General features: G+C 61.4%; 1 protein-coding gene across 1 annotated transcript; it reads left to right on the forward strand.

Annotated features, from left to right (window-relative positions):
• The first annotated feature begins 95 nt into the window (after positions 1-95).
• Positions 96-11,552, forward strand: SP1 (Sp1 transcription factor). Its single transcript, XM_042022463.1, is given in 7 exon segments — positions 96-276; positions 713-807; positions 1,411-2,310; positions 2,312-2,906; positions 9,945-10,113; positions 10,530-10,729; positions 11,107-11,552. Coding segments are annotated over 6 exon segments (2,256 nt in total). The 5' UTR covers positions 96-276; positions 713-732; the 3' UTR covers positions 11,424-11,552.
• Positions 11,553-11,708: the final 156 nt, after the last annotated feature.

Genomic DNA, 11,708 nt, shown 5'->3' on the forward strand with positions numbered 1-11,708 from the left:
GGGCGGCTGCGAGCGCAGGGACCGGGGGGCTTTCCCCCATTCCCGGGCACGGCGCCCTGCGGGGGCGGATGCGGGAGCCGTGGGCGGGGGGGCCGTGCGGGAGGGCCGTGGGAAGGTGCGAGCGGCCGGGGGGGCTCGGAGGGGTGTTCAGCGTCCCCTCCACCCCCATGTGAACCCTGGTGAGGGGTGCTGGGGATGAGGGCAGGACCGGGAGCCGCAGCCCCGTGGCCGGCGGAGGATGAGGAGGCTGCCGAGCGCTGGGAGAGGAAGGATTTGGTGGGAGCGGGGACTCGGCGCTGGGGGGGTCGCGGGTGGGGCAGCCCTGGGCAGGGGATCCCGCGGGCCGGACCAAGGGGGGGAATCCCGGGGTGGATCCGCGGGCCCGGGGCGGGAGGTGTGTGCCCGGGCCGGCGGGCAAGGCAAGGGGGAGGCCCGGGGAGGACCTCGGCGGGGGCCAGGGAGTGTCCCGAGCGGGCGGGGAGGAGCTGGAGCCTGGAGCAGGGCCGGGTCCTCCCCCCCTGTCCCGCTGCCAGCGCCCCTTTGGCAGCTCCCTGCGCTTCCCAGCCCCTTCCCGGCTGCGCCAGGAGCACATGGTCCCCCCGGAGCCAGCCCGCCGTGTCCCCTTCGGGCCCTGCCCGGCCTTCCCGAGCCTCGTGCCGCTGTCCTGCCCCAAAATGTCCCTAACCGGGGCTGTCGCTTCCCTCCCGCGCAGACCAGGAGAGCCCCGAGGAGATGTCGGCTGTGAAGCCCGACAAGGGTGAAGGCGACGCCAGCAGCACCAGCAGCGCCGGCGGTGGGGAGGCCCAGGTGAGTGGGGGGAGGATCGGCCCCCACCCGGCCCCGCTGGCCCCGGGGAACTCGTGGCAAAGTCCAGGGCCGGGCCGAGCTGTTTGCTGGGCCCAGGCGAGCATTTCAGCCCAGGCAGGAAGAGGAGGGTGAGCACTGCCAAGCAGCGCCCATGGCTTCCCCTCCTCCCCGGCTCTCCTTGGAAACACGCAGTTCCCCTGCTCCCAGTGACACCACGGCCCCCACTGGCCCTTCTCCAGCTCGGGGTGCCCAGGAATGACCCTCCTTCCTGGGGCTTCGTTGTGCCACAGGGGGATTCCCCGGCTTCGGGGTGGAGGAGCCCTCTCCCCTCGACTTTCCCAGGCAGGCTCCCTCCCCTTTCCTCTCTCCCAAAGGGCTTTTCCCTGTGGGTTCAGGCTGTCCTGGCCTGACAGCCCTGTGCCTGGCAGTTGTATTTTTCCGGCTGTGGGTGGGTTTGTTCAGGAAGGAGTGTTTATCTTTTCCGAGTATGCTCCTCCCTGTTTTCTCTTTTTAAGTTTTTTTTGTTTCCCCGTTGTTTTTTTTTCACTCTGGGCCTGCCCCTCGGGTCTCCTCCCACCCCATAACTCCTCCTCTCATCCCCAGGAGTCACAGCCGTCCCCGCTGGCCCTGCTGGCAGCCACCTGTAGTCGCATCGAGTCTCCCAATGAGAACTCCAACAGTTCCCAGGGCCAGCAGGGCGGGAGTGGCGAGCTGGACCTGAACGCGGCCGCCGCCCAGCTCACCCAGTCAGCCAACGGCTGGCAGATCATCTCGGCGGGCTCCAGCACCCCCACGGGCTCCAAGGAGCCGGGCAGCAATGGCAGCAACGGCGGCGACGCCTCCAAGAGCCGCCCGGTCAGTGCTGGGCCCTACGTGGTCACCTCGGCGTCCAGCCTGCAGAACCAGCAGGTGCTCACGGGCCTCCCGGGCGTCATCCCCAACATCCAGTACCAGGTGATCCCCCAGTTCCAGACCATCGACGGGCAGCAGCTGCAGTTTGCCACCACCCCAGCGCAGGTGAACGTGCAGCAGGATGCGTCAGGGCAGCTGCAGATCATCCCCGGCTCCAACCAGCAGATCATCACGAGCCGCGCGGGCGGCAGCAACCTCATCGCCATGCCCAACCTGCTGCAGCAGGCTGTGCCCATCCAGGGCGTGGGACTGGCCAACAACAGTCTCTCCGGGCAGACCCAGTACGTGGCCAATGTGCCCGTGGCCCTGAACGGCAACATCACCCTGCTGCCGGTCAACAGCGTGGCTGCCAGCCTGGCCCCCACATCCCAGACGGGCACCCTGAGCAGCTCGGGCTCGCCAGACAGCAGCTCCCAGCCGGCCACCTCGGGGGCTGCCAGCAGCTCGGGCAGCACGGCCACGTCCCAAGCTAGCTCGGGCGCCTTCTTCACCAATGCCAACAGCTACTCCACCACCACCACCACCAGTAACGTGGGCGTCATGAATTTCTCCACCAGCGCCACAGTGGGCACCAACGTGCAGGCGCAGACCCCCCCAGAGGGCCAGCAGCGTCCCCAGCTCGGACTCTCTGCAGACCCCAGTGTCCGGGGTGGCCCTGCAGCCGGGGCAGCAGAAGGAAGGGGATCAGAGTCAGCAGTCGCAGCAGCAGCAGCAGATCCTGATCCAGCCCCAGCTGGTCCAAGGAGGGCAGACGATCCAAGCCCTCCAGACCACCCCGCTGTCTGGCCAGACCTTTGCCACTCAAGCCATCTCCCAAGACACCTTGCAGAACCTGCAGCTCCAAGCCGTGCCCAACTCGGGTCCCATCATCATCCGCACGCCCACAGTGGGTCCCAACGGGCAGGTGAGCTGGCAGACCATCCAGCTGCAGAACCTGCAGGTGCAGAACCCCCAGGCACAGACAATCACGCTGGCCCCCATGCAGGGCGTGTCGCTGGGCCAGACGGGCAGCACCAGCACCACGCTGACCCCCATCGCCTCCCTGCCCAGCGGCACCGTCACCGTCAACGCCGCCCAGCTCTCCTCCGTGCCGGGCCTCCAGACTATTAACCTCAGTGCCTTGGGAGCGTCCGGGATCCAGGTGCATCAGCTGCAGGGGCTGCCCCTGGCCATCGCCAACGCCCCCGGTGAGTGCTCGGGTCCAGTTCCCGTTTCGTAGCCAGGCACGGGAAGGAGAAACGCTGGACCCTGCAGGGCCGGGCCGGGGCTGGGCTGGGCGTGGTTGGTGTCAAGTGGTGTTGGCGAGTGGGGTGGGGCTTGTGCTGGCCCTGGGGAGGGAGTGTGGAACCTGTGTTGGTCACCAGAAGACACAAAAAGTCTTTTTGGGGGATTTAAATCTTAGAAAGAAAGGGAGGAGATGACTGTGGGGGGAAAAGTGGAGAAGAAGGGGGACACCTGGTTTTGTACCACTGTCCTGCCCTGGTGGGCACCCAGGGGTCTCGGGTCAGGGCTGGGGTGAGGAGCCAAGTCCAGCTCAGCTCCTTGGCTGAGTCTGTAAAGAGTCACAGCCATAAAACACAGGGATTAACTGAAAACCCCATGAAAACAAACACAGTCACGGAGCCGCGGGGAGTTCCTCACAGGGGCGGAAGAAAGGGCTCATTAAGTGTCTGGGTGCTGGCACGGGACAGCGTGACCTCAGCGTGGCCCAGACGGTCCCGTGGGCATGGGCCACCCTGCTCAGCTCCCCTGGATCCATCCCGCCGTCTCCACAGCCTGAGAACAGCGGGATACGTGGATGTGGGAGCTGAGCTGGAGCCTGCTCAGCTTCCGCCTCGGAAGGGATCGGTTGTGGGAGTGCTCTGCACTTGCTTTTCCACTGTTTTCCTCGGGGGGTTTTTTGGGGTTTTTTTGGTGGGTTTTTTTGGGGGTGGTTTTTTTTTTTTGTGTTCTGGCTCTGGCTAAAAGGGGCTGTTGCTGGATTTAGTCACAGTTGAGAGGCAGCAGAAAATGTTGCTCAATCCACCCCGAGCTTCCCTCTCACGAGAGGCGGCGGCCGCTCCCCCGGGCTCATTTTGCAGCATTATTTTGGGCTGTTGCTACAGCAGCTTGGCTCTCAGGCGAACCACGGGTCACTCCATCCTCGGGATTAGCCTGATCCTTGGATTTCCCCGAGCGCAGGGACCCGCGGGGGCTCCCACAGGCTGGGGTTTACACCTGGAGGGGGGGACATGCATGGCCCCGGTGTGTGGGGTCCCTGTGGGGTCCCCTCGCTGCGATCCCTGTGCCTGGGGCCGCTCCTGCCAGGGCCGGGGCTCGTTCCCTGTGTGTTCCCTGGCTCGTTCCTTGTTTTGAAGGCGCTGGAGAAAGGCATGGGCGAGCCCCAGTTCCTGTATTCATGCCTGGCTCTGCCCTTGGAGGTGGGACAGGGAGGAACATTCTAGAGCCCACCCATCCACCGCGCTCACGCTGCGAAGCCGCCGCCTCCTCCTCCTCCTCTTTCTCCTCCTCCTCTCCTTTTTTTTAGCTCAGCAGCTCTCAGCCCTTGATCCACGGTGATGAATTCCCCGCAAGCGGTGGCAGCGGCAGCAGCGGGGCCTCCTCACTCTGGCCCCAGCCCCAGGATGTGACGCTGGCACTGTCGCCATGACATGGTGGCATTTGAAAAGCCAAAGCAGGGTTCAGAGCAGCTTTTTTGGGGAGCCCCAGCTCCATGGGATGGTCCGGGAGGCTCCTGGGATGAAATGGGGAAAGCTGTGGCCAGGACAGAGCTTCCTGGCACCGATCCAGTGGCAGGATTTGACTCCAGGCTGGAGGAGTTTTTCTCCAGCCATGTCCCTCAGACGTGGCAATGAGTCCCTTTGTCCCCCACCAGCCCCTCTCCAGGGGGTGCTGAGCCCCCCCAGACCTGCGTCCCTCCAGATCTGAGCTCTCCAATGGGAATTTGAGGGAGGGGTTTGTTCCCAACACTGCCCAAATCCCTGAGCATTTTCCAAGCCTCCACGTGTGCTGGAACTTTCTGCTCCAGGCAGGGAGTTGGGAGGGATTTTTGGAGCTGAGAAAGCTCCTCTGCTTCCCAGAGAGGTGAATGGAAAACAAACCCTTGGTGAGGAGGAGACTGCAGCTGGTTTTCCTTGGATCCTGCTGCGTGTTCCAGCGTGGTGGGGAAGGAGAAGGAGGTGCCTAGCAGCCAGGGGTGTGGTGGCCCCGGCTGCCACCTGGGCTGACAGAGCTGCATGTCCTGCCCCTTCCAGAGCTCAGCTCGGCCTCCTGGGGGGTTCTGTGTCCCCTCCTGACCCCCATGGACAGGGGGCTGTGGCTCCTGCCCCTCGGGCCCGTTGCCAGTGAGGTTTTCTCCTTTTTTTTGGCAGGGGGAAAAATCCCCTGGGGAGAAAACAACGCCTGAAAAGGTGTTTAAAACTCGGATTTTTTTGCTGCTGGGTGTGAGGCAGAGCCTAGTGCCATGTACGGGTTTAACTCAGCGTCTCTGTTAATGGGATGGCTCGAAGGCTGTTCCCTCCTCCTCCTCAGCCGGGCTGGGAAGGAGCCGAGGCAGGGGCAGGTCTGTGACCACCAGGGGTGGCATGTGGGCAAACAGGCCCTGCCGCCAGCTCTGCCCCCAGGGAGGGCACCCCCAGAGCCAGGGAGGGAGGATTTCCTCAGCTGACAGTGCCCCAAAACCCTCCCGGGGCTGTGACGTGAGGGCCAGGGGGCTCAGGTGGGGCCTGTGACACCTCCGTGGGGTCTGAGAGTCGCCTCGGTGTCACCCCAGCCCGCTCAGGGAGGGGACATCCTGTGCGAGGGGGGTGATGGCAGGGATTTTGTGACGTCAGGGTTTCTCTTCCTCTTTTGCCGTAGGGAGGAGGAGAGGGACTGTTCTGAGCTCAGTGTCCTTAGAGTGGCTCTGTCCCCATGTCCCTGTCCCTGGCAGAGCCCTGCTGTCCCCATGTCCATGTCCCAGCCCTGAGGGACTGAGGACATGGCTGTGCAAATGGCTGAGGAATGTGCTGTGCAAACAGGTGACCAGCAGGGAGGTCAGCGCTGGAGTTAAACCCCTCCTTGTTTTGGGGTGTTTGATTGCGGGGCTGGATAGAGCTGTTGGGAGCACTGGTGGGATTGGGGTTTTCTTGGCAGTACAAGCTCCCTTCCAGCTCCTTGGATGGAGGATGAGGGGGAATGGAGCAGTGGGACCTCAGGACCATCCTGAAAGGAAAAACCCCTGGTGGGTGCAGGAACCCTTGGAGATGCGTTCAGCAAACCTCTCCCGGCCCCCTGCTCCCACTTCTCCTTCCAGGGCCCTTCCCGGCGCTGGGGCAGCGGCACAAAGCCCCGATTGTGTCCTGTTTGCTGGTTTTTAAGGGCAGCTTTGTAGTAGGGCCTGGATGAGCCATCCCCACGGCATTGAGTGTGGCAGGGAGGGCAGGAGAGGGATCAGCCGCGGCAGGACCCACCCATGATGCAGCCCTTGTTTGTCTCGCTGCGCCCGTGACATCACGGCAGAAAACAGCACATTGTGAAACTTCCTGCTCTGAACCCCAGCCAGGCTGGACTTTACATCCCCTCTGGATTCCTTGGCTGACCTCTGTCCGTGCCCTTCGCTGGGGACTGACGCGAATCTTTAGAGACCCTGGGCTTCGCTTGGGAAGAAAGGGGGTGACCCCGGCAGAGCCTGCGTGAGCACAGCTTTGTCTGGGTGAGATTGTGCCCACACCGAGTCCCTGTGGGGCACAACCCCGTGGCTCCTGGGCTCCGTGGGGCAGCCCTGCTCCTCCTCCTTCTCCTCTCCCTGCTGCTGCTCCAGGCCAGGGCTCGGCAGGGCTGGGAGTGGGTTGGCAGTCGCGCCAGTCGGACGGGTCGGGCATGCGGCACCCACCCCGTGACTCCTCCCAGGACAGGTCCCGGCTCCAGACCCGTCTGCCTGGCCCTGATCTGCCTCTCCCTTTTATCTGGGCTGGCCCCAGCCCTGCTGCAGCACCGTCCTTATCACCCCACACAGGAGACACATCCCAGCTCCCAGGGTTGGGGGAGTTTCCATGTGGCTCCTTTCCAGAGCATTGGCTCCCACCTTAGCGCGGCTGGTAGCATCCAGACGGCTCCTCATCCCTTCCCACCCCATCCCAAGACGCCTGGGTTAGATCCTGGGAGTGATACAGGCAGAAATTCCTCCTCTGGGATTGAAAACTTGGGATTTGTGGCTTGGGAAAGCAGCCACCCTTGGCTGCGGTGGGCGAGAGGCACACGGAGGTTTGGGTGACGCGGGAGATGCCTGCTGGGGTTCCCCACCTTGGGAATTGCCCTTCCCTGTCTCATCCAGGCATTTTCCTCCTTCCACAGCCCTTGCTCAGGGATTTCTGCCTGGATGTTACGGGGTGATATGGTGGGACCTGCCTTGCTGCAGGGTGAGGTGCTCTAGGTGCTTTCACCCCAACAAAAGCAAGGCAGGACCGGAGGCTTCATCCCGGTTTTGTGACAATCCAGATGGGGATTTACAGGGCAAAGGAGCTCTGTCTGTCCGTCTGCAGCACGACTGAGGCGTTTGGCAAATCCTGGGGGATGCAGGGATCTGGCAGAGCAGATGATGAGGTGATTCCCTGCCTCAGCTGTGTCCCCCATCGCAGCCCACCTCACTCATTCCATCAGCTCCATCCCGGTTTATCCCTGTCCAAAGGTTTCTGTGCTCATCCTGACACACAGAAACCTCCAGCAATTACAGGAGCTGCCCAAGGAGTGGCTTCTGGAGCCATCAGGGTCCAAATTAAAGCACAATTACTCGCTGGGCTGCAGACCTCCAGCCTGCCCCATCCCCTGGTTCCCTCTCTGCCGCCCCGATCCCCAAGGAATTGCTGAGCCAGAGCTTGGCTCATTTACATGGATGAGCTCCTGGTGCAGATTAACTCATTTTGCGAATCAGGGAGGGAATCAGACAGAAAAAACCAAAGGGACGTGGTTCCAAAGCCACTTTGTCCCTTTGTGCAGCACTTTGGTGTGTCTGGAGCAGCTGGGGTTTGTTCTGGGCAGGGCAGTGACCCCAAAAACCGGGCAGGAAATGGGGAGAGCTCGAGTTGTGAGCTAGAAAATGTGGATTTTGGAGGTTTTTTCAGGAACACACCTTGAGAGATCGGGGCTGCGTGTCCCCAGGTTTTGCTTTTCTTTCTTTTCACCTTTAAAACTTCCTCTGCCTGGAAGCCACGTGTGCCTAGTGCCAGCTCTCCCCCCTCACCCTCTGCTGCCAGAGGTGCAGAGTTTGCACAAGCAGCCCCGGTTTGTTTGTTTTGGGTTTTATTTCCAGCTCTTCCCCTAAAAATGAACACGGGGTCTGTTCCCCCATCCCGAGGTCGGCCGGGGTGGGTGTGAGAGCTCCTCTCTCCTCCCTGCCGGGCATTTCTCACCTCCTGTTCATTTGCTAAATAAAGCAAACAAACCCAAGCTTCTTCCTGCACAAGGAGCACCTTGTCTGCAGAGAATTCCCAAGCCAAGATTCCGGGGCTTGGCGTTTTTAGTGGGACACCAGAAACTGCCCCGTTCCTGGGGGGTCTCAGAGGTCCCTGCTGGTGGAGCAGGGCCAGGGGCAGCTCCCCTCCCCTGCTTTCCCCAAATCCCTCTTTCTCCCCAGGCTTTTTCCAAGGATTAAACCCCCTCTTGCTCTATTAATAATATATTTTTCCAGGGCTTTGCTGACCCGAGTGCGGAGCCTCCAGGGAAGTTTTAGTCGTAGCAGGGACATGTGTTAGCGGGGATAATAAATGCGAATTATCTTCTCTGCCCACTTTTCCCCTGAACCTGTCATATCCCAGGGATTTCAGAGCTCCTGCTTGGGGTGAGATGATGCCTGCAGGTCCGGAATTTCTACCTTGCTCAGAGGCAGCCACAGATCTCCAGCAGCAGGATTTGGGTTTGTTTCCCCCCGTGCCAAAAGGCTGGAGAATGCCGCGTGGGCTTTTGCCTCTTGGAGGATTGAAGCCATTCTGAGACATCCTGGCTGGATTCTCCCCCTCCCTGGAGTATTTTTGGGGAGAAAACTTGTGTTTCCTCCTGGTTTGGGGTTTTTTTTTGGGGGGGAGAGAAGCTGTGTTTTCTTCTGGCTTTTTTTTTTCCAGCAGCTCTTCCCATCCGGGGAAATCTCTAATCCATGGCTGGAGCACAAAGCTGTCGGTGCTGGCTTAGGAAGCTTAAAAACCCCTCCCTGGCTCTCTCCGTGCGGGGCTGTGACTGCGCTCACGTCACTGGAGCTGCAGGGAGGGACTGGGACGCTCCTGAAGTCGCTCCATTTCACAGGGAGCTCGGGAATGTGGCAGCCGAGGGCCAGCTTCAAATTGTGTCACCTTTGGAGGGGGTAATTTCCTCCAGGCCTGGCTGGGACAACATTCCCGTGCTCCCAGGACGATGGGGGTTGGTCCCAGGCTGGAGGAAGGGACCATGCTCAGGGATATCTGGTGTTTGTGTGTCAGGTGACAGCCCCAGGTGTCATCCTGGCTGCTCCTGCCATGGACCACCATGTGACAGGGACACTGCTGTCCCAAGTGACAGGACCTGGGGAAACGGCCTCAGGCTGTGCTGGGAAGCTTAAGCTTGGATTTTTGGGAAGATTTCTTCACTTTTCTGGTGGTTTTTGTCCTTTCCTGAGTGACAGGGATGCATTCCTGGTGGCTCCTGTCCCTCCTGAGCACGGGCCTGGCTCCTCGGTGCAGCTTTGTCCGGGCACCACTGACGCCTGCTGGCACTGGCACCGCCAGGGACCAGGGAGGTTGTTCCTGCCAGGAATTCTTCCTCATTCCCAATGCCGTCCCTGGGTTGTGAAATCCCTCCTGGCACCTCCAGGAGAGCCCAGCCGGCGCCTCTTGGGGGATTTGAAATTTCTCCTCCTCCAGCCGCCTCTGGCTCCTGCCTCGGAGCTCCTACGGAAAACCGGGATTGCAAAGGAAATTTCCCAGCTTGGCCGAAGTGCTGGTCCCAGCAGGGCTTCCCAGAAGAATCGTGGGCTGGGGTTTGGGAATGCCAGCTTTGGAAAGTGCAGCTTCCAAAGTGCCGGGCAGAGGGGATGCAGTGAGTGACCAGCACCCCCCAGACACCCCCACTGCCCTTCCCATCGTTGGGAGGGCAGGGAGAGCCCCAGGGTGGGGAATGTCAGGAAAGCCAAGGGAGAAGGGTGGGATTCACAACTCCATCCAGCAGAGACCCTCCCCTCCAGGTGAGGAACCTTCCCTAACCTGCATGTTCTGTTCCAGGTGACCACGGGGCCCAGCTGGGGCTGCACAGCGGCAGTGGGGACGGGCTGGGGGACGAGAGCGCAGCCGTGGAGGAGGGGGAGACCAGCCCCGACCCCCAGCCCCAGCAGGGCCGGAAAACACGGAGGGAAGCCTGCACCTGTCCCTACTGCAAGGAAGGAGAGGGCAGGTGAGGCTGCTCCCCACGGACCCAGCACTGGGGACGCTCTGGCACCCCCAAAGCGCCTCATTTTATGGGATTATTTGGGTTGGAAAGGGTCCCTCTGAGGGTCATCGAGTCCCAGTGCTGCCCAGGCCACCACTGCCCACGTCCCCAGCGGCCACATCCACGTGGCCACCTGAGTACCCCTAGGTCCTTTCCCAGCTTTCCAGCCCCAGTTCCCTGTGCCTGGAATGTCCCGTGGGAGTGTTATGACCCAGGGGCAGGACCTGGCTCTCAGCCTGGCTGAACCTCACCTCACCCCCAACCCTAAACCCACCAACGCCGCAGGTCCAGCCAATCTCAGTCCCGCATATCCACACCCCCCAGGCTGCGTCACCTGCACACCGAGATTCCCTTGGGGTTTAACCTTTCCCTTCTCGCAGGAGCTCTGGGGATCCAGGGAAAAAAAAGCAGCATATCTGCCACGTGCCGGGCTGTGGAAAGGTGTACGGGAAGACCTCGCACCTGCGGGCGCACCTGCGGTGGCACACGGGGGAGAGGCCCTTCATCTGCACCTGGGTGCTGTGCGGGAAGCGCTTCACCCGCTCCGACGAGCTGCAGCGGCACAAGCGCACGCACACAGGTAGGGATGAGGGTCCTGGCATCCCGGGAAGTTTGGGAATTCACGGGGATGTCCGGTCTGACTCGTGGGGCTGCACAGGGCAGCGCCAGGGATTCCCCCGAGTCTGAAGTGCCAACGTGTTTTGGGAGCGTTGGCCTTGAGCTCTTGGGGCTGAGAGCCTCTCCAGAGCCTGATCATTCTCAGGAGGAGGAACATTTTCCCAAAATCCAACACGCTGGAGCATTGTCCTTGTCCTTTAGCTCTCGGGGCCAAAACCGCATCCCAGGGGAGCCTCTCCAAAGGAACATTTTCCCCAAATCCCAACCTTTCCCCCCAGTCCCACCTCCCCATCTCCACCCCGTTCCGCCATCCCTCACGCCCGTCTCCCTGTCCTCCAGGAGAGAAGAAGTTTGCCTGCCCGGAGTGCCCCAAACGCTTCATGCGCAGCGACCACCTCTCCAAGCACATCAAGACCCACCAGAACAAGAAGGGAGGTGCCACCAACGTGGCCATGAACGTCTCGGCCGTCCCCATGGACACAGCGGCCGCGGCCGAGGGCAACGGTGGCGCCACGCCCTCAGCGCTCATCGCCACCAACATGGTGGCCATGGAGGCCATCTGCCCCGAGGGCATCGCCCGCCTGGCCAGCAGCGGCATCAACGTCATGCAGGTGGCCGACCTGCAGTCCATCAACATCAGCGGCAACGGCTTCTGAGCCCGCGGCCAGCACGGAGACGGCGACGGCGCCGCGGCGTCGGCACCTCCAGCACTAACCCAGCCCGGCACCGCTGCCACCTCCACTCGAAGGCCAGAGCTATATATATATATTTTTTTATTTTGGCTTTTTTTTTTTTTTTTTTTTTTTTTTTTTTTTTGGTCCCTTTCTGTCCCTTTTTCCTCCCCACCCCTCCCGTCTCCCTCCCTGCCCGAGGTCCCTCGGCATCATCATGCCTTGGTCCTTTTAGGAGAAAAAAGCCCAACAAAAAAAAAAAAAAAAAAA

This window comes from Corvus kubaryi, unplaced genomic scaffold, assembly GCF_017639235.1.
Source record: "Corvus kubaryi isolate FWS band 111438036 unplaced genomic scaffold, C.kubaryi_AGA036_p1.0 37206, whole genome shotgun sequence".
Classification (NCBI taxonomy): Eukaryota; Metazoa; Chordata; class Aves; order Passeriformes; family Corvidae; genus Corvus; species Corvus kubaryi.